General features: G+C 44.9%; 1 protein-coding gene across 1 annotated transcript; it reads right to left on the bottom strand.

Annotated features, from left to right (window-relative positions):
• On the bottom strand, positions 1–23,061 carry LOC111260255 (netrin receptor UNC5B; the record flags this gene model as incomplete). The annotated part of the gene is made up of 7 exons (XM_022832855.2): positions 1–3,916; positions 4,222–5,788; positions 6,339–6,506; positions 6,907–7,175; positions 7,614–7,956; positions 8,460–8,753; positions 22,618–23,061. Coding segments are annotated over 7 exons (3,257 nt in total), but the record flags the coding sequence as incomplete, so codon positions are not given.
• Positions 23,062–23,823: the final 762 nt, after the last annotated feature.

Consider the following 23,823-nt stretch of genomic DNA (forward strand, 5'->3'; position numbering starts at 1 on the left):
TTATCATTTTTTTTTTGTTTCGCTCAAAATGATTACCTTTATTCATTCAGACAAAATCACAAAATCGTTTCATCTGTTTTGAAGGATTTTTAATGGGCAGTTATTGTCGACATGTTATCGGGTTACACTACACAATGTTTAATAATGATCTACTGCTGAAACAGGCCCCTGGTCAGTTTGTGTTAAAATCTACTATAATTTTCCCGATATTCGTTCCCTGACTCTGCTTGTTGCGCTGTATTTGTTGTTACCATATATTTGACTGCATGACAATGTAAATACAAAAGTAGCGTTATCGTACCACATGCATTGTATTACTTCACGTCATTTTTTAACGGGCAGGTTCGTGCATTGGAAGGTCCTGTAGAAGTTTTTCACAGAGGCAAGACATACCAGGGTGCAGTGGGCGCTAGGTGAGGGCGATGGGATGCTGGCTGCATTGGAGCATCTCGGAGGAAAGCTACTGAATCTGGTTTAACCTTCCACCGGTCCGAAAACTGAGCTGGCACTCGGTTTCTGGGGTTTCTACGTACGGTTTGTGTATCCCCGAACGGCTCAGTTTGTAAACAAATGCGTACTGAATCCCTGAAAAGTCCCCATCGTTGACGTCCCTCGGCTGCGACAGACAACCCCCCTTCGAAGGCTCTAGGCCTGCCTCATCAGTGGCGACCCATAGTCAGAGATTCATCTAGCTGCTAGCTTTGTTGAGGCCCTTTTGGTGATTTTGGGATCCATCAAGAGCTTACCAAAGCTCGCTAAGAGGCTTACTTTAGGTAGTGTCATTCCGACGGCTTGCTGGCCTGATGCCGCACGGCCTGTCGTCCACCAGCAACTACCTGTCCGCTCTGCCTTTCTATACCTGTCCTGGGAATGTTCAGGAAGAACGATGACGACGAAGAGAGCCCCAGCTCGTCGAATATTTACAAAAATCCGATCTCCCCCACCCACCCTTAACCATTCTCCCGCCATCTATCCGTCCCACAACTGATGTGTCCACTCCCGTCCATGTACATGCGTTGCACAATGTTAATGTCTTACAACGGCAAATGTTACCTCGAGCCTATTGCACACAGAAACTCGCCTGGCTTTCCTCTCCTAACTTCTTGCACCCCCCCCCCCCCCCCTCACCGAGCATGGAAAAGCCTCTTGCTCCAATGGTGGCACACGGTCACGTCGCGGCATTGTTATATAACACACTCGATGCAGGTCGACAGGCACGCACGCACATTTCGTTCTCGCATACCACCGTGTTCACGCTCTTCAGTGGCATTTGGCGTAGTTCTTCATTCATTGCCAATTCTCTACGTTCCCAGTCTTGGTTTTCATTTCTTAAGTACCCACTTCATAGTAGAATAACCCTACATCCCCTATATACTCGTTTAGAGATACATATGTGTATCATCAAGCAATTCACGCGACCGCAATGGCACCGCACCTAACAAAACGAAGCTCTTATTTCAGTGCTGCGTGAGCCATTACGACTAAGTAAACGATCCCCACAATTGCCACAGACCAGATTGCATCGAGCAACCAAAGGACCCAAATATACACGTATATAGCACACAGCTTGCAGGCATGCAAGCATTGTATGTTTTCGTGTGATGCGACGGAAGGGACACCATGCGTCCTGTTATGCCCGCAGTACGTCGTACCGCTACCGCAATCCATCTATATGTTGTTGCGGGGCTTGCCCGGCCTTCTCAACTTTGTTTCTCTCTGCAGGGCTGTCATCAATACATCCAAGCGTTGGAAGAAGCAGCCCAGAGACTCACAATAATGATAGAAACATGCTACTACTGCGGGAAGATGCCATGGCGGGAATGCCGCCTCTTGTCACATCGCTACTTCAATCTTGCAAGAAAATGATGACACGACGCCCGGAACAAAAAGAAGCGCTTTACTCCAACCCAGAAAGAATTGCACCCATCAGAGGTTTGAACTCCAGATATGATATCCGTTGTTTTTCTCTTTTCGTTCTGTTTCTTTTCCCTAGTCTTCTTTCAGCTTACTCTCGTTTCGTTTATATTGTATAGCCGAAGTATTGTCCTAGCGATGGATGAGGACTCATTCTTTATTTCAGTTTGCTGTGTGAAACACGACCACAATATGGGATCGTCTTCGAAATCTTTAAAGCGCAACCTGCGTTCTATGTCCTCACACTGTAAACTGAATAGCAGCATTCTCACGCCGGATATACAACTATCTTGTTGTCGCTATACAAAGAGGTGTGACTTAGGAATTTTTTTCTGTGTATATTGGGGGACGATACGAATTGAGGGTTAATGAGGCGAGAAATGGCTTTGTTGCTTTCCATGACGTACACACAGCTTTTTTTTTTTTTTTTTTCCCCTAAGGACCAGTAAATTTACTCCGGAATACGTTGAGTAGTCCTCAAACTCTCGTCGGAACAATCAGCCTTTCACGACATCATCGGATAGTTGCGGCGTCCCATGTTGCACCAAGTTTCAAAGGAAATGAAAGCTAACGCGCGCGTATGTACCACATATTAGCGATGCCTGCAAATTGTCTTCACCTTAGGTCTGTCTATTTGCACCATCTTCCATCATTCCCAAGTAAATGGGTAGCAGAGGTAATGTGTTTGTATCCGTTCTCTTGTCTCCTAGCATAAGTAGCGCAGCTTCTAATATTTACACTTGTTCTATGTCCGCTGATCTAATAACTCTACAATTCTTGTTCATCTTTCCTGCAGCTCATCTTTATTCCTTCCTCGTTTTACTCTAAGTTATATACAGTAGGAAAAACAGTATATACATGAAATGCGCAATTATTACATAATCTACCGAATAATAATAATCATTGTTATAATCCTCGCTGTTGCGACCTCGCGCCCGAGGTAACGTTCTTCAGTGATTGTTTTTTGGTTTCAGACATCCGTACAACAACGTATGGAGCGGCTTATTCTCTAGTACTACATGTTTGTAGTTGATGTTGTCTCGTTTATATGCGTGGTTTAAAGAAGCCGATCCAAACTTACTCACTCATTAAATAAATTGCCACGCAAGTCTTGATAGTATCATTATCATCGTGCCCATACATAATAATAATTATTATTACTGTCATCATTATCTTTATATATTGATAAATTGTAATCATCACTTTGTGGGATAGGCGGGTGAACGTTTGGATAGGTTATCTGGAGGTGGCGTGGTCTAGGATCGAACCCGGGCATAGGCTTCGTTTCGTGCTAGGAGCTAGTCGTCTGATAGAGTGCCTGACGGTGGTACCTGACGTAAACTTCGAAACATTAAGGTTTTAGGAAGGCAGTGGATTATGGTAAATGCATGGCAATTTTGTGTTAGTTGACTGCTCACAGCATGTGCTGCTGCTTAACAAATGCCGGTTGTGGTTTAGCGGCCGACTTTCTTTGCTTTTCTTTTTTTATTGTTGTTATTACCATACATCAGTATTAGAACGCGTCGACTTCTGACAGCACTCTCAGTCATGTATCACTAGCAGACGACACTTCCACATACTATTAGCGTTGATGATGACTGGTGACTGCGAATAATGGCGGCCTGCGCCTCCTCGGAAGGTGTTTTGTTTAGTAAACCGGCTTTTTGTCATCATTCACATTTGCTAGCCATTTGTTCAATCATTCGGATAGCTAAATAGATCAATAACCTCTTTTATATATTTGTATATATGCATGTATAGCTTTTTGTTTTCTACGAGTTCTCCCGCATACTCTGTCGCTCTATTCGCTAACTATTCACTATTTTTTAGTTACACCCACGAACCAAAGAGCAACTCGCAGGCCTGGGCGACATCTTGTCGCCCTAAAGTCCTGAGAACGTTAATGAGGTTCGCTTGCGCTGTAGGCTCCCGGTGCCGTGCCTCCCACAAATCTAGCAGGAACGTCGTAGGACTTGGCTTTGTCGCGAAGTAGTTTGTGTACCTAATAAATAATGTAAATAGATACGAAAACGAAATAAATTAGCATCTCTTGTGTATATGAAAAGTTAATTGCGACAGCAATATGAGAGTTTGTGAAATTCGACGTTAATGGCAGCTTCTAAGGACAACGAAAGCATAAAACTAATTCATTGTCTTCGTGTGCTAAGTCAAAAACAAAGTTCGTTACACAGTTGGCCAGAATATAGCCAGTTCATATCTGAATGATGATACTTCCTTTAACGTTTGTTTACGTAGCATTAAAGGACTAGTCCGAAAATTACACGCCGTCCCAACATAGGTACATACCTGTCCATGCCAAGTTCCGTAGCAAGCATACGCCAGTCGGCTCCTGAGTGGTGGGGAGGATCGAGTAGTGTACTCAACTTGGAGCGCGCCTCAGCAGATACACGGAATCCTTCGACGGGCACCACTGAAACGCTCACAGTTCCACCTCCACGTAAATCAAGACTTTTCGTCATCATTACGTTACTGCCAATACCTGCAATACCAGTGCTCATCTCGCTGAGATTGCGGTAGATAGGCGAGACTGGCGTTGAGTTGCACTCCTGATTAAAGTGATGTTCTAATTGTAGTACCTGCCGATGCGATTGATTGCCCCGTTGATATATGGTCACTTTACACTCAAGTGGATGTTTTGGATCCCGGCAATTGGCTGATGTCACCGTGAATGAACAGTGTAAAAGCGATTGCCGCGAGGACCACAGGTGGCTAAATGGTATCTCCTGATAGTTAGCTCCAGACTTATAGGCCCAGCCTTTTGCCAGATCCTCTAGAGTAAGACACAGATTGGCTCCTCCATCGTGTAGATAGATGCTTTTAGGCGATTCGAGTATGGTCCCGTCATCTGCAGCCATGACTGCCTGCAACGCTGCCTTGGTCTCGTCGACGCAATAGATACGGATTGAGAACTCGCTCTGCGAAAGGCTCAACGAATGTCGCGAAAGGAAAGCGAGCAGTACGAGGGACTTTGTTGCAAAACAGTTAACCTGCGATTCACCGCACAGAACGTAACGGGTGAGCCTATCAGTCTGCAGATGGCACAACCTACTGTCCATCTGGCAATAGAGCGGTGTATTCAGATTCTCTTGACCTAGTGAAACTACTCGTTTCCAACAAAGATACTCCTCCTCGGTACTGCCTGTCTGGCCAGCTCCCCCTGCATTTGTTGGCTCGGCAGACAGAACTGATATTGACCATTTTTCGGCTGGAGTCTGAGCGCAATGCTCGAAGGTTAGAATAACGGGCCTGGCCAGTGGCACCTCGCTGGGACCGCATTGTACGACAGGACTAAGAATGGTCTGCTCCTCCGAAAATCCCGGTCGATCGCGGTCTTCCTTAAGTACCGCGACGAACATGTCGTACTTTCCTTTTTTGATAGCGCCCGGGGGAACCGTCATCGAGACGCCCAGGTGCGGGAGGTTTATACGCCCACCGGCTGGTCCTATCGCAGCCCACGAAATGAAGTCACTGTCGACGCCCAGCGGTGGCATCAGCGTACCCGAGGCCACGGACGCTCTGGCCGTCACGGAGATAGTGTCGTAGATGTCATACTCAGAGGCGCCATTCTCTGAATGTCGTCCGCTCGCTGGTGAATCGCTTCTTGGTTTGCTTGTAGAACTCGGCGTGCGGGACCTCTGCTGCTGCTGTTGCTGTTGCTGATGCTGTTGTTGTTGAATAGTGTTATTGCGATACTGTAAAGGACTACCCGGAGCAATTGCGAGGTTAGGCGCGTAGAGCTGCTGTAGGAGGGGCATGCTAATGCCGGGCTCAAGTTTTTGATCACTCAGGAATTCCTGAAGGCCCGGTGCCCGATTTAAACTCTGCGTCAGGTCTGGTGGTATCGGAATTACGCCTGAAAGAAAATAAGTGCTTTTCTTTGTCTAAAACTCACCTAATTTGCAACAGTAATTACTTTTGCATGCAGTGAAACCTGCCCGTTTACACAGCCTGCCGCAGGTGCATGCAGACACTTACGTTACTCGAGTTCTAGCCTTCCGATCATACATCAGACATATATATCATAATTAAGCGTTACGTACGACGTCGGATTATCCTACTATACTATAAAGACATTGGTATCATTTGCTAGGATCTCTAGCGGGCCAAAGCCGTTCTGTAATTTTTATTAGTCGGTATCCTTTTTAGTGGGAAGTATTTTTGTACAGGCTTTCGCATTGTTAGATTCTGGAGAGCAATAGTTGTATTTTACACTACTCCATATGTTAAAAGCACCAAGCAACTTGTAAAGCCCAAGATATACAATAAGTAGCTATGTAAGGAGCGATTACGTGTCTTCTATAAAACCCTTGATTTTAAAATTTGCCTGTGATGTATCATCCATTCTACCCCAACGTGATGTTTTTCTGAGGAGAGTGTTTTTGTTTATTTAACGCTTAGCTAACCTGTGACTGGGACAGTACTGTAGAGAGGTTGATGCCGTTTGCTGGGATCTCTAGCAGGCCAAAACCGGAGGGCAATCAAGAAGGTAAAGCCGAGAATAATTGCTGCGAGCGCCATGCCTATGACAAGTGCAACTGCCTGGATACCGCCAAGATTTGCCGCAATGAATCCTAAAAGGTAACGGGATTTATTAATGATAGTATTATAAACTACTCAATCTCTGTTATTTATATAGCAAATATTCGTTAACGTTTTCATTTGACGATTCTACTGCTTTCGAATGAAAACTCTGCATTGTATTGTACCATTGTTCCGTACATATATTGTTTGGTGCTTCAAAATTTTGATGAAGTCTAGGGTATTCTTCCCTGATCTTTGAAAGCTTTAAAAGCAACTGAAAGCCTGCGCATTTTTAGTGGTAGGTTATAGACACTCGATTATAGAGTATAGGCCTGCTTATACTCTGCAGTTTGTACGGAAATATTGAAATTTTAAAGTGTTCTCAAGCAAATAACAACGACATATAAATCCAGTAATGAATCAGTGAGTTAATGATTGTGGCCCTTGTACCTTGGTCGTGTGCGGGCATCGGATGTTGATCAGCGTAGTAGTGATTGTTATTATGGTTGCCGTTGCTTGGGCTGTTTCCTATAGTATTATCAAGTTGGCCACCTCCGCTGACGTGATTATTAACGTTGTGGCCGTGTGGATGCAGGGGCAGCGTCGGAGAATGGGCCACAAGCGGGCAAAGGCCTCCTGTACAATTGGCTGCCATCTGCTCTTTGCCGGAACAAGGTCGACTGCCCCGAGAAGATATAGGATTTATGCACCGGCGTTGCCTATAATAATAAACATCCAATTTCGCTTAATTTGAGATACGAAACCGTTTCACGAACATGCTTAATGAATGTAAATAGCAGCTTGCATAGACATTATACAAGTGAATTTGATTAAATAGATGGTATATTAATCTACTTTGATAAATTTTACTTATTTGTCTCAGAAGTTGTTTTGATATTTTAGTGCCTGTCTAGCTCGAAGACTTGCCAAGACCCGAAAACAACGCTCAATAAAGTTGCCAAATTGATGCACGTAAAACGTCTAGGGATTATTCACTTTAAAGTGACTTATATATTAGCATTAGTCACGTTGGGATTATTGATTTACACGTCTAATTAATGAAACTATTAGAGGTGTCTTGTATTTCTTCACACCTTGGATTTAGCTCCAAAAGCAATGGGATCGGAGTGCTTCTTTGTAACTTGGCTATTATTTACCTGTGTTGTCTGCAATCGGTTCCACAGCTACTCCAGGCCGACCAAGGACCCCACCGTCCATCAACAGGCCCTCCTCCTTGTCCTGATCCTCCACTGCTGCCGCCGCCGCCGCCGACGACACTACCTCCCGATCCCAAGGCATGGCTAGATGATGGATGTGGTCCTCCGCCACAATGGGGCCCACCAGCGTGACAGTCATTCTTCTCGGAATAGTCCCCAAGACAATCGTGGCCACCGTTGCGCGGTGGCGGGTTCGTACAGGATCGCGTGCGTGTCCGCAGACCCCGGCCGCAACGCGATGAACACTCACTCCATTGGCCCCACGGGCTCCATCCGCCATTTGCTAAAGAGTTAGCAGCATGACGGGGGAAGATAAAGTACGGAAGCGCAGCATACCATAGAAAGGTGGTCACGAATGTAACGAACCAGAACACAATATCGACAGACGGAGAATACGTTCAGATTGCGATCAGAACAGGTCAAAAACGGTGGTCACGAAAAACTTATTCAAGTACTAAAGGGATACTTCAAAAACAACTAGCAAGTGCTTTGGATCAGATGAGAATAACAGCTGTGACCACAATATAACACGCAAAAAATCGTTAAAATACCTGTTTTTCTTAGATAGTCTTCGAAATAATTCATAATAAAAAAGTCCAGATTTACATGTTCCATCTTGTAATTCTTCTATTACGGCGTTTAAATCAAACGTGTACATTTTTAGTATAGTCTATAGTTTTGTCCATTTGTTATGATTAAAAGTCAGATACTTGACTTGGAATAATATATTTTAATCAAATAGCTGGACAACATACATTCAAAAGGATAGAAGAAATAGACACAAACCTAAAACGGAAATGGAGGCGGTTTCGCCAAGTCGACTTTCGCCTTTCGGCGTCTTTACTCCACAGGTGTAGTTGCCTTCATTCGCTAGGGTAGCGCGAAGTATTACAAGACTGCCTGAGTCTTGATCAAGATCGACGTTGTCATCGAGCATAATCTCTTTGCCATTGTGAAGCCAGAAAAGGCCCCGGCCTTCCGGAGCTTCAGCGGATGAAGACAAGCACTCGAGAACAACTTTGTCACCTAACGGTACCAAACGCCTGTGCGGCTGAGATGAACCAGAAGAGTGGCTAGACGCTGAAAATAATTAGTCATAATGAAATTAAAGTACATTAAATTATAGCATTGTAAGCAATGATTCGCATTTGCTAAGAGACTATAATAGACGATGTTCGCTTATTTGCACAATTAACAACTTGTGTAAATTAAACCTCTCTCTCTCTCTTTTATAAATATCTTGCTTAATTTAAAAATAACCGGGTGGATTGGAAAGCTGTCGTCGGATAAACGGAAGCCTTGTAAGCTCCGATTGCACTACGTAAACAAATGTTTAAATGCTTTGATTAATATCATGCCATTTGTCATGTATGATTCGGATTGTTTCCTCTTATTTCAATTTATTTAATCACAAATCCCACCCACGAAGTACGACCCTATCTGTTGTGTTGTTTTTTCTTTGTTTGAAAATAGGGAGCCCTCCTGTTATCAGGATACTCACTTCTGATAAACAGCTATATATGTGCCCATTGCTGTGATACACCATAACAAGCCGTCTACCCAAGTGTAGGCTCGTTGTTGTTACAAGCAATGTCACTCTTTTATTTATATCACGAACCTTTTGTAAAATTGGAAAATGTACGCGTTCGTCGATATTTCCTGACTGCCGTATTTATTCATCACTTCTCGTAAATATCTATCGTTTCGTATGAACGGCCTCCTTTCCCTTTGTATAGTGCACAGAGTGAATCAGATTGGCCAATGGTAGCCATCGATCTTTTCGCCTCGACCTTTTGTTCAACTGTAAAGGAGAGCGCCGGAACCGCTTTGACGAACGAAATCGAAATTCACCAGAATCGGTTTTCTTGCTCCAAATTCGGATGAGGTTTCGTCCGTTGCTTTTCTTCTGGACTCCTTGCTTCGTCTCTCTGACTTTTTTTTTCAAGCCGAAGTGTCCTCTGTCCGTTCCCTTTGCTCCGTCTTCACTGAGTGCTGCACCCCTTCGGATTCTACCCAAACGAACCCCGCCAGCTAACAGCGACGACCCGACCCGCAGCTCGATGACCACACTAAAAAGGCCGCTTGAGCTATACTCAACTAAATCCTATTACGGTCGTAAAGTAGAGATCCGCTGGATCTGCTTCGCTAAGGAACACCATACACAGGACCCACAAAGTCACAGTCGAACACATCAACACACACATACATACGCACGAACCCACAGAAAGGCGCAGACCTTTTCTGTAGCCGCCACGATGAGGTTTTATGGTTCTCCCTTTCCCTGTTCTTCAGTAGCCTCCCTGCCAGCAGCGGATGCACGTTTAAGAAATCCGTTCTTTGTGCACGGCAAAACGGCCTAGCTTGGACATGACTTCGCAGTGGGGCACTGACACCAGCTACTGCCACAACTCTTCGGGACTGCTAACGCCCTTTAAACAGCGCCCGTTTTTTACCTGCAGGACTCTGTCCAAACGGGTGCCTGTTCCTTTTTGTTCGAAGGACACGGCACGCAGCGTAGAGGAGAAAAGGCAAATCAAAGCGGTAGAGAAACGCAGTGCGTCTCAAGAAAAGAACATCTTACAGCTCTCCCAGCTGTATGTCAGTTCTGTTTCCCATGCAATGCGTTTCCTGCCTTTAGGGTGGCTGTGCATGAGGGTGTTATGTGTCTCTGGATGTCCAATCGATCCAATCCGTGCATCGAGTTTCGCCAGCCAGCAGTCTGTGGGTAGGTGAGGAAAATGACGAAAACTTCAGAAAAATGTACACGCGCCTGCAAAGCTCTCGGAAGCTATACGGGCGCAAATTCAGAAGCTGTCGCATGAGTAAAACAGTTGAGAGCTGGAAACAGGCTACCGAAACATAGGAGCAGAGGACACGGAATTGGCGCGAAGGAAGAGGCCTGACGCCTTTGCAAAACGCCTGGTTGCTTCTCACAGTGCGGTCGCTTCGGATGCGCCTCTGTTCCAATGTAATGTAGTATACTTCGACCGCCGTTACCACCGCTTGATGACGCAAGAAAACAGAACAGGCAGCGGGAACTGTAAACCAGCGCACACTGGTGGTAACATGAGGCGGCTATGAAGTAAGGTGGGAAGGCAGAAATTGAGCTACTTGTTCGCAGAGTCGAAACGTCTGCTAGCCGGGTTACTCCCTCTGCGGGTTAAAGCGAAGGCGCCTGTGTCCTCCCCGGGGAACTATCTCGCAGTTCAAACTGAACCACCCACAAACCTAAGTTCAAATAGTAGGCTCTCCTTATCATAGTGGAAGTCATTCTATTTCATACCTGAATCGCCGTTTATTCGGATCGGATGAATTTGGTGTGCACTTTGACAATGTAACACAAGTCTTACCTCAATATACGTTTAATATCTAGACACAACGGAAGATATACTCGAATGAAAAAGTTTGGATAGAAAATCAATAGCCATTTAATTTGTTACTTCTCATTATTTGTAGTGCATTCTAGACCTATAAAATACGGTCTGTGTAAGTCGGACCGTAAATGTATTACATTTATCGATAAATTGGCATTGTATGTCCACACAATAATCGACTTCCAAAGTTATTTTAACATGCATGACACTTATATATATAAGGTAGTTCTTTTGGAAAGTAATTACGAATGTATATTTTATAGTTAGTTAATACTCACTATTGCATATCTCTTAGTTTATTATTACCGGTAAAAAAAAATAGCTAAGGGTATGCAGCAGCAGGAGCATCGAATCGAAGAGATCTGCTAGTGAGAAAAAAATAAGATTTTAAAAATCTAAGACGTATGCAGTGCGTAGACCCAGCATGAACAACAATGAATTAATACACACGGATTGGACGAATGTACATATTGTTATACACGTTGGGCAAACGGCAGGGAAAACAGGATGAGCGTAACGAAATTCGGTTGGCATCGAATTTAACTTAGTTTAATGCCCGAGTGTCATGATCTTAATGCTTTTTTGATACTGACTTTAGCAACAATTATAGATTATTACGGATTTAAGTTAGTGCAATGGCCTCTTTCCCATCAACCCATATCGAGTGTGCATAATTCTGTAGGAATATAATATCATCTGCTTTTCATAACGTTATAGGTATATATATATTCCTATTGCTATTTCAGATGAGCCATTGGAGAGACAGCAATATAAAAGCGATTCGATGCACATACGAAGAAACTAGCAGACGGACGACCGAAGCGACGGTTCGGTTCTAAATAAATAATGCAAACGTATCCTCATTTAGATGTGTGCGGGACTTTCGATCGGACAAAAAGGGGAGAGAGCAAAAGACAACTGCTGAGAGACGAAGGGCCTTTTACACCTGACGGTCTGTGCGAAAAGGACGTTTGGGCCGAATGCTACGTGCGTACCGTTCCGGGATCGGTAAGGCTGACACGGCGCGGACGGTGCTATTATAAATGTCGAACAAGTCTACGAAGGCCCCCCTTTAACATCCAGCATGGGGCTATATTCGTTGCCTATGGTAGCAGCGCGTGGGGGATAACGAAAAGGGCATGAAATACGGTAACGGTATCGACTCGTCCATGGCCGACGGTGAAAAGCCCTACTCGCAAACATATACTCGTACATATATTGGGGTATGAAAGACAAACTTAGATAAACGAGATTGCTCTTTACTCTTCGGGCAAATTGACATTAAGGTGCAAGCAGCGTACACGGGGCATATTTGTCCCTGAGTGGTCCAGCAAGGCTTGGTGCATGAATTCTAGTATAAAACAAAGCTATGATCAAACAAATATATAATGCGGTAGACGCGACCGGTCGAACTGTCGGTCTGTTAGAAGCACAGCTCACAACTTCGCCGTGAAAGATACACGATGAACAAAATATTTCCAAATTCTCTTAAGGAATAGAATGGCAACGATACCAACAACCTCGGGAATAACGGTATACAAGAATGTCGAATGACTACGATCGAATGGAAACCTAAGTGGATATGTCCTTTCCATTACGGTTGCAGCGCCATCTAAGGACGAAGATGGATGAATATATTTGATTAGCGATTATGCATAAAAAGCCGATTTGCTTACGAGACCAGGGACGAGTCTTCTGTGAAGTATAGGCCAGCATGGTCATAGAGTCCGCAGCATTCGCTTGAAGTTTACACCAATGAGTGGGGCGGGTATAAAATGAATTCTGGTCACTCCTTTATTTTGTCCGCGCCCCCTTAGAACGGCTCTATGGGATGGACGGTCATTGATGACTAACCGACAATCAGTATATATGCAACTCATCCATCTGTTCATTGCAATTTTGAGGACCCTTGAATTTAGTACCGCCCGAGCCTCGTGGCCTTCTGCAACGGAACGACCCCTTGCGCTATACTCTCTCTTACTTGTCTCAGATGTCCGTTTTAAGCCACCTATAGTAAGTCTGCCTATAGTAGTTATGGGAGCGGTCGTGGCTGCACTGGCAATGGGTCGCACAAACGGAGTTCCTTTCGTGTCCTATTTGGGTGGACCACCGAGAATGGTTCGCTACTGTTTGTCCAAGAATGGACTCCATCAATCTAAACGTCTCCGCGTGAGTAGGAGGTGGCAGTTGAATCGAAAGGTCCTACAGCAGAAAGGGCCCAATAAGGGTGCTGCTGCTTGGCAGGGTGGTCGTAGTCGATCGCATAAGGGGACGGTTAGTATCTTCGAAGGCTTGTCTCGGGGGAGCACTTTGTTAATGGGAAGATACGCCCTTCCCGAGTTTCCTTCAACTCCCTCCTTTGCTTTCCTGCTGCCCATCAAAATGGCCGGTACTGCGCATGTCCCTGTCTCGGTCTGCGCGGCAGTGCCTTCGCAGCCAAGCAACGCGGTAGGGGCAATCATGTTGGGGCAGCACGACTACTGCCAGCCACCCTACGATTTCTCCTCCGTCTTCCCACTCTCGCTTTGAACCCTGTCCCCGGCTTCACCAGACGCACAGACAGAGAGCACATAAGAGTGAGATCCCTAAGGGCCACTTGATGGCGACTGCGGCTACGCTAGTTTCTGTTCAGCCTCGGTCAGCTCAGACAAGTCCCACTGATTCGATGATGGAAGTCTCCGGCTGACCCTCTACCCAGCGCTTTCCTGCTTCTTACATCGCTGAACATCATGCGGAAGGACTTAACTTGCTTGTGAAGAGCCTCTTGTACCAGGATCTGGCCACCACTTCTCTCTCTCTATAAGGGGCAGGGTGGGATACAGAGAAAACGATTCGATATCGAAAGTAAAGAATTCTTAGTCCTTACATAATATTGCAGTACTCATTGTACAGTCAAATCATTTTTGTTTAGTGAGAATCAACGTGGTAATTATATTAGAAATATGGTGCTTCTTAATAATATTCTTAATTTGTTCTCATCTGCGTCATCATCTTTTCATCTGTAAAAAGGAGGTTGACCATCGCCTTCTACGGATGCGCATAAACAGTAGCATAGTCTAGTCATGACTGTATATGACTGTTCGTGGTCGTCGAACAAATCTCGATGGAATTAGGCATGGAAAAGTGTGAAAAAGACTTGCATTTGGGCAGAAACCTGCGGCATCTGTCCCAGGTAGCAAGCAAAGGCAGTACCATGACGGCACTAGGCACGATCTTGTATAGCGCATATATTAGACTTGGGTCCACAACCCCTTAGTCTTATTCCTTCGCTCTGCTCGTCTGTTGACCTATGATATATACCCACTTATCCCGCTTGTCCTGCTATATTATGTACGAAAAGGCTCACGATGTACACAGTTATGTGTTGGAACTGGATGAGTAAATCGGATCCCTGCTCAGCCCAAAATCCATCCCCGTATTGGCCGCCAGCCACATAGCCATACACTCGTATACACGCACATATCCTTTGTACCGTGTACACTTCTGGCTCATTGTAAGAACGCGCCAGTGCTATATTTTTCAGGAATTTTCGCAAAATAAAATGGGTCATAGTAGGTAGATTTCTTAGGGCCGCACTTTGGTATAAGGTCATAATGATTGTGGCGTAAAGGATGAAACAGTTAATGGAGCTCCTCTCTTTTGAACCGTCAACCTAAAATACCTGTAAAGGTCCACAAAATGCGCACCAAATGTGCATAGACAGCCAGTTGATAAAAGCGAGACCGAACTAAACGACATTCGTCGGGGGCAGCAACAGTGCCCTATAATAATAAATTCAAATCGGAGAAGGCCTGCGGGCAACCCACTCAATTCTCATCGCTGTCGTTGAGGAAAGGCCGAATCTCGCTCATCCTCTTTCTCTGCCTCTCCTTTGCGTCATGACTAGGCTACGCAGTGCGCCACCCTCCGCATTAGGAGACCGTAAGGCCAGCGGAGTAAGTGGAAACACGTCCGCCCCTTTCGGAAACCAAGTCCCTCCGGATTGGAACTGACGGCCTGCGGCGGCAGCAGGAACCGGGCCAAAGAGCGCCGCTCTGCGAGGCTGAAATGCCGACGTGAACGAGGAGCAATGTAGGAAGCTCCAATTTTCGCCCCATTAAATTTGCCCACAAAGGCTTTACGCTTGTGCTCGCGCTTCGCAAACAGGAGAGTGCGGCAGTTTGGTAGTCGCGAGCAAGTGATGAGAATGTACGCACGGCCAGCGGGACACAGCGTCCGTGAATACGTTGGCGGATAGATGAACGAGTGGTTGGGTTTGTGCCTGTCTGTCCGCAAGCGTTTGTCTGTGTATGTTCGCGCGCGAACGGAGAGCAGGAGATGAACGGAAGCTCACAGAAGCGGGTAAAGAGGAAACACATTCGCTAAATATTCGATCGTAGCTTGGATTTAAGATGACTGAGGCGTCGAAAACGGGGAACTGAGACGAGAAACTGAAAACAGCAGGCTGAAGGGACAGCGACGAAGCTGGTTTCTCTTTCTCTCAGTTTTTCCTGTTTCCCCTCGTTCTCTCTACGGACAATCGGCGAACGTGGAAATGAGAACTCGCTTGAAGAAACGGTTGAAGCTTCACGTTCTCGCCGACCCCGGTAGCCCCTCGTTATTACTGAGAATGCCCTACCTAATGGTACAGTAGCAAACGTTCTACATTTCGCTACATAGCTAAGAGCCAATGTTCATAGCTTGTGGGCTTGTAGCAGCGGTTCAAGCTGAATAGTGGTGGGGTTGCTCTTCTTTAGGGTGAAGTGCAGTTCTAGGATAAAGTGTGCAATGGCATAAATTACGTTACAGCCGTGGAACCGCCACGTCTCTGGTTACGTGTTGAGTGTCACCAACAAAGATCATACACGTTCACTGCGTTGTGTAAGTGCTAGCTGGTGATGAGGTACTGTAGCTCTATGGTCAAGAGAAATAAGCCTAAGTTTTGTTTTAATTGTCAGCCTAACGACTCGACATATGAGCAGAGAACCTTTCGACATGTATACTGTATACGGGTCAACTCTTTGATTCAGTATCCTTTCCAATCCCTCGACCCATTAGTAAACTAAAACTCGTATGGAATTCGTTTGACACTCCGCCGCGGCAGCCGATTATTAACAGTTCTCATTGGACGCTAAATGCTGATGTAAAGGCATTGCGTTCTTTGAAATATCCCTATTACTTTTAGGTGTTTATCAATATGCGTGTATATGGGTGGAGTGCGCAAGGTGGCATCCGAAGTTACCGATCTATTAAGCTGTCCTAACAAAGTTTTTAGTTACTGTTGCAGTCTATATATATTTTATACATAATTCCCGCACTTGCTCGTATCACTGAGACGCTGCCGCAAGTAAAATGCATAATAGAGATTGTTTGTGCCTCTCAAGAACAAAAATTTGGACTCAGCGCTTGGCCTTACTTGTGATTTATAATGGGAAAGATGTCAGCTTATCATGCATCTCTGCGCATTGTTCTTCAGGGTATATTATCTCTGCTGGGATATCGCGAGGGTTTATATGCATATTTGACCAGTATCAAACACGTGAAAATGGAAACTTGTGACTACGAAGTAGATGCTGTCTTGCATTGTTGTAGATAAAACATGAACGTACTTCAAAATCTCTGTCATTCGCTTTATATGTACGCCGTATGTATGTGGATGAAGTGACTTACTAGTTATAAAGATCGGTCGACAGTTTTGTTGATTTTTGTACATTTGCGTCCTTGTCAGACTCGTCGCCAGCTGACGCGATCACATATCGTTCCGAAAAAGAAATACGAAGGTTCCACAATACTATTTCTTCTTTTTAAATTTTAGAGGCAACCCAGCACGCCTTTAGTAAAAACATGGCTAGATGCTCCTAGTAACTCTTATAGCTATTTAGTCGTCCCTGAAAAGCATCAGATGCGCTCGATACGTTTTATCGTGGGGCAACATCATGACAATGGCGCGCAAGCTTAAATTTAGCTTCTTTTTGTGCTAAAGCAGAGCAAATTTTTCACAGAACGCATGAGCAGACGTGCGCCTTCGTTCGCTACGATATGCGGTAGGATATAGGACTAAAGTAAATTAGGATTTTGAATAAAATCTGCTGTATTTATTTTGAGCTTTAATTTTAGAGGCGAAGACCTTGTACCGAATGTGTTTTTACTTACCCAATCTACTAGAATCATCTTGTCCAATATTATTCAATAAAAAGATTTTTAAAATAATAATATAAACAATAAAAAGATCCAATAAAAAGATAATAATACAAAGGCTTTACATATAAAGTTGTCTTCTGGAAGAGGCGCCTCACGTTGCTGCCCGTTACGGACCTTACCGACAAATATGTGATACATCTGAACGCTAGCCATGTTGCCTGAGTGTTTTCTAAGATAATTATTTTTTATATTTATATTGAAGTTGAACGTTACTAATACGAATTCGCTCGATGGCTCCGAAAACAAAAAGGAATTATGAAAGAAAAAATTTCGGCTCTTCTCTGCAAAAAACGATGGACAAAGGAAAAAGCTATGCTGACAATAATTTACTTCTTAAACCATTTTTGCTGTATCCCCTTGGTGCAACCATAAACCTTTACTCTATGGCGTCATCCAAAAACTAAGACAATTTTCGACAAATAGATTATGTCCTATTTAGAGGCCTAGACATCGGATGTTCGACTCAACACAACAGAAGCTTTACTACGCATTGCTTCAGAATGTCGAACGATGTCGAGTATCAAGTCGCTGACTCTCTCTACAGCCGGCCAAGTGAATGCCACAGTTAACTATCGCTCATTATATCTGAAGTATGTACATGCGATTAATTATCTAGATTTGGCCGAAAAGTTTAATTAGTCCTCCCCCGATTTGTGTTGATGAGGACACTTGGTGGCCTTAAGTTAAAGACATCTGCTTGTTATATTCTCTACTTAACCAACTTTCTGCAAATCACGGAACGGCCCATGATAATGCATATTAATGAAAGCACGCAACGGGCGGCGGGCCTCGTCTTTTACGGTGGATACTGTCATTTGAATAAGAAAAAAAATCGTACGCACTTCCTGTTGCCGGCCCAGATCTAAAATAAAGATACCTCGAAAATAACAAATTGTTAACGATTTTAGAATAAAGATAATCCTACATTTTTTTTTGTTTGAAGGAAGAGAAATAAAAACCTTACACGGGCATGTTTCCAGCATATAACGATGTGCATCAACTGCAGCATTTATTTAACGGAGTAACTTAATTGGGTTTTATGTTAGATCCATCTAAAGAGGTCCATTTCTATCAGCTTCACTTGTATCCCTAATGATCAGGTTAATCGTAATGTTTTAGTTATACGCAGAGGGGTTTCGAACGACGAGGTTTTCTGCAAATGCTTGTGTATATGATCATCGATCGATTAACTAAAATACCTTTTATCTATCACAGTAAGTAGTCTAATGTGATTTTAACCCACGTTGAATCATTACTATAAACACATCGGATTTCCATTCGTCAGGTACTAGGTGGAACTTGTTTCCTACCTAAATAAAGAAATTCATCCCGGGGACTCTCTAATACTTCGATGGCTACTACGTATATTATAATCTGACCTTAACCTGTATTTAAGCTAGCTAGTTTAATATCATAATGCACTGCGTCCGCTGACCGTCGTTTCGTGTCGAAATTATTGTAGTATTTGTCGAAATTCCATAACTTGGAAAACTCGCTTTAGCTCACTTGTGCCGTTTTGGGCCAGACGTACAGCGCCTGTACACGAGATGGTCAGAACAGGTCCCCGGGCAAGTCCGGTAGCAACACTTTAAATGTCTGGTCAACTTTTGAACGACTCCGCCTTTTACTCGCTCCGGTTTAACCCGCACAAGGACCCTCGTGGCCCCGCCCAGGCCGATTAATGGCAAGCGGCAACATTTCAAGTGCAAACTCATAGAAACCCAGCCGTCGTCACACACATTCGTCCTTCTTCAATCGGATTCGTCGAACCACTTAATCTTCGGAAAAAATAATAGCGACAAATAGAGACTACCACGGTAACGTAATCTAAATTATTTTTTCGAACATCGAATAACTTTTGGTCAGGGTATATAAAAAGTACACTTTAAAAATTTACAAGGTGAATGAAGTTTTGCACATTTGGGTGCGCCTTGTTTCCGAGCTACACTTCATATCGCACGATTTCAGACCCACCGAATGGTAGTATATATTCGTTAAGACTGGCTGGCTAAGATTGGCTGGGTTTGCTGCTTTGACTTGTTTGTTTTCCTCATCGACCGAATGTTTCAACTGCTCGATCACAGAAAACGATTGCTTTTTAACTTGAACTTTAGCCAGCAATCACCGTAGGGGAATGTTGCCAAACGTCGCCAAAATGCCTATTAGCCGCCGCTTACTTGTCGCCGAAAGGCGACCGTCGCTTTGCGCCAAACGAAGTTAGCCGGCGTCGACGTGTCTGCCGGCAAGGTTTGCAGGTCTGTGATAATAGAAAAGCTGAGTATGGCAGGCGTCATGCAACAGATTTGGAATTCTAAGTCAGCCACAGACCACGGCCATATCTACGGAAGGGCAGCTCTGCCAACAGAAGAGAGGGGAACCTCCGGAGGGGGTAACTGCCTCGATGGTGTGTCGGCTGTTTTGCGGGGAAATCAAGCGGTGCGCGACGTGACCTCTTGCCGCTATGGATCAGCCGACTCCTCTGCACTAGCAGGCTACGGGCTGTCCCTGAGCCCCCTAGTTGCGGTCTCGTGACGAGCTTACTCTTATGCTTTACGCCAGTTACATGACAGACATAACGGGGAATCAAAGCACATAGAAGGCTAAAGAACGAGCGAAAACGCAGTGCCAGCAGACGAGAACAGTCAGGCACTACAGCTGACAGCAGATGGGGGGTCTGGACAGCGCATTTATGTATAACGACCGAGCTTTTCTGCGGGAACAGAGGCAGCTCCGATATCTGCGGCGGCACATAACAGGGTAGAGGAATCCAGCTTGAAAAGAATGGTTAGGCCATGGTGTAGCATAAAGGGAATGTCATTTTCGTTTCCAAAAGAAGATTGACCCCGAAATAGCTGTTCAAGGCATTGCAGCAGCAGCCGCGAGAGCAGAAGCTTCGAACCGATGAGAGCTCGATGGAGGAAACCCAGGCGACAACAAACAAAGACGGAAGACGAGAAAGCGTACGAAGGAAAAGAATGCTCAGAAGAGGCCGGTACAGGGTTAACAAAAGGCAAAAAGAAACTGAAAAAGAATTAATATCATGGACAAGACAACGAGCTTTGGCTTCACATTATCTGCCTGTATGTATGCATCGAAGTGGAAGTGGCTGCTGCTGCTGTTGCCGCTAATTCTACGGCTGATGCTGCTCTGTGCTAGGATAACTTCGATGGTGCTGACTGGCACTAGCACCAGCGAACAGGGCAGAAGTCGAAAAGCATATTCTAAGCCGACATGGAAAGAAGCAACTTGCGCCGATTTAAAGAAACTCTCAAATAGAACGAGAAAGGAAGGAACCAGGGCGCACAAGTTAGTGCAGAACCTAACGAAAACAGGGAAACCGAGGAATCCACTGAGTGCGATGCAGCAGGGCCTTCAAGGACCTCAGAAGGCGTCGAGAACAAGAGAGACGGCCACAGAGAACGAGCCACAAGAAGCCAACGGCGGAACATTGATTACCGCCATTAGTAGCGTGTGGGCTGGCCGAGAAAATCAGGCACAGCAAAAGCAGCGAAGAGCAGCAATGAAGGTTTCTATGCCACAGAAGACGGTAGGCGGGCAGACTGATACTGAATGGGAAATTGATACCTTCAGGGGTTGACGTCGCAGAATGGAGAAGGACTGTAGGGGACACACCGACTAGATTCCGAGTTAGAATCAGTCTTTCTGCCTTTTCAAATTAGCTTTGGAAACGGGAGCCTAAAGTCGCGTACCAGGAAAGGATCGAGAAGACGTTAAGCAATGTATTAGATGAACTCCAGCTACCCACAAGTCAGAAATGTATGTTTTTCTTTTGTAGTAATTTAGCTTCAGGCTGTAATATCGAAAATGGATAAGGGCTTCGTATATGAGAAACACCCTTTCGAAGATGCACACGAGCTGCGGGTTCATGTTTGTGTTTGCAACTTGGCACTATTGCTGCGTGTAGTAGTCGAGATGAACCTGCTAATTCTGAACTCTATCGGACACTCGTCGATCGGGAAACTATAATATATTATTCAACCCTACATAGTTTATTTAATCTCGGGAGCCACACGTACCAGACTAATGGACGGCCAGGGCTGACTTAAGTGGGCGCGGTTGATGTTCCTTGTCGCCACTTTATATGAAATAGGCCAACTTTTAATAATCCTTCTTTCGAATTTCTACTTCATCTACCTCGTCCTGTGATATTAAGGATTAGCAGAATACCGTACTGACGAACACGATATAAAAATTGTAATGCTAATTGTGAGTTACAAAAACGTAATAATAACATAAACTATTTCCCATACTTGACAAGTAGGTGAATAAGAACGGAAATATATAAGCGAAAACTGCATTATACCGAAACAACGAATGGCTGTCCCTAAATGAAATGGAAACGAGGTTCCATTATGGCTAGTAAAGTAAATACATCGCTGTGATTATTTGGAACTAAGGAACTCTGTCCGGCGGCGTAGACCAGCAGTGTCATTTCGCGGAGTTTCCAACCGTTGCTGCTTTGGTCATCACAATGCATCATGCCTCAACCAGGGCAGTCGTCCAATTCAGCCTTTCTACCTAATCTCTGCTGCAGACGGCGCCACTCAAGCTCATCGCTCGTTGCCTTCTACCAGTCACCCTATATCTCACTTGTGACCCACGATTCATCGAAACGACAACGACGGTATGGCGATACTCACTCACTCACTGCTTTGCCTACCAATTTCCTGATTGCGCGCTTTTGCTTGATCCGGTCTAATTCTTTAAGACTGGGCACAGAAGGGGTGAACCAACAGGAGCACCCCAATTGGTAGAGGAAAGGCAGAAGCGAATTTGCTTTCGACTGTTGATGACGAACCCAATGCAAAGAGCAAACTCTGAACGCTGTGATTCGCTTTCTCCTAAAAGCGACATACGCTTTTGTATCGGTATTAATTTCAACAAGAGAACAGATTCCAACAGGATTAATGTTTTCAGTAATAATATAATTGTTTTGTTTGATTTAATTATATCTTGCCGCATTGCGATTTTTATGCCCAGATTAATTTTATTAAAGAACTCACAATAAAAAGAGACCGACTGTATCCCTAGTACCCGCTAAAAGAGGTCACAGAACTAAAATTTACCTTTCTAAATTTAATCCTACCTATTATAGCAATGAGTTCTCCAACGAGCCAACTATCATCCAACTACACTACCTTGACGCTAAGTGAATTTAATAGAATATTCTAACAAAACTGATAGAACCTTTCCCGTCATGTATATTTCAATCCTGGTGGTCGTATTTAAATATGCAATGCGTGTTCTGAAATGTTTCTCCATGATGCAAAGTTTGTTAAGGCTTTAATTTAACCATGCTGGAAAAGAATTTTGCAGATTGTTATCCATAGGTATAATATGTATGCAGAAGAATGATAGTAGATACTTACGTGTTAGCGCAACAGTGGCGACCCGACTCTGCACTTTACCGATGCTGCTCCAGGCATGACAAACGCACTGCATGACGTGACCCGCTTCCTTGAGCAATCGATGGGGATGTACTTCTGCCACTGCCTCAATGTTACGAACGCCTGTCATAGGATCAACAAAATCTACTGTCTTTGAGGTGAGGCTATGCCCATTGCAGCGAAAGTGCACAGACAATGCGTGCGACGCCTGACATTGCAGACGACCAGGGCGACCTTTGGACACGGCTACGTCTTGCGGCTCTTCAACCAGCACGGGGCCCTTGATGACTTCGTGGGTGAGTAACTGATTCATGCTCGTTCCACCAGTATCGACCCCAGACGGTCCAAGGGGACCGCCAAGTGCCGCACTGGCATCTCGATCCCCATCTCCGTCTTGCTCCTCGTCCAGGTCCTCCTCCAACTCATCTGAAATGGAGATTGCAACAGACCAAAGCAGTATCTGGTTAGTACCCGCGGCCAGGTCTACCCGAGAGACTTAACCGCCCATAGGCTATCTCACTCTCTGCATGCAGGTTTCCACTTCGTTAATGCGCACCCGAAGCAGCCTGTACTAATAGCACTATAGACAGCCATACGGCATCAGCCACTGCAGCTGTGCGATACACTAGCACCCTAAAGCATAACATGAGCCTCCTCGTTTTCTGTCCTTTAAGCCGAAACTAAAGCCTTCGATCGAACGCCCTCTACGTGTCTAGCCAGCGGGTCTCCCGCTTCTGCCGCCTTTCTTTCAGAGTAAATCCGAGATATCCGCTCGGAGCAAGCGGACTAACTTTGTCAGCATCGAGTACCTCCAGCCGCTCCTCTACTTTAGGCGCCTTGATCAGGCCACGTCATCATCGCGCACATAAACTTATACACACGAGCCGCGATGCTGCGATGTGTCGTTGATATTGACACTACCCACAACGGAGACCGGTGTGTTAATGTTTTTGGATCTCGCGATTAAGTAGGAGCTCCGGCCGATGTTGGAGATTTACGTAAGTGGGTACCGAGAAAGGAAATCGGCGAGGTATTCAATTGCTTGACGACAAGCAACCGACAGACCAACGTTAACGAAATCGACTAGTCTCGTAAAAAGGACTCTTAGTAAACGACGAATTGCTAGAATAGGGCTATGTTGGTGGCAGCACGTGCAAGCAATGGCTGAAAATGGCGAAATTGCTTAAG

Source organism: Varroa jacobsoni, unplaced genomic scaffold (assembly GCF_002532875.2).
Source record: "Varroa jacobsoni isolate VJ856 unplaced genomic scaffold, vjacob_1.0 scaffold_417, whole genome shotgun sequence".
NCBI classification, from domain to species: domain Eukaryota; kingdom Metazoa; phylum Arthropoda; class Arachnida; order Mesostigmata; family Varroidae; genus Varroa; species Varroa jacobsoni.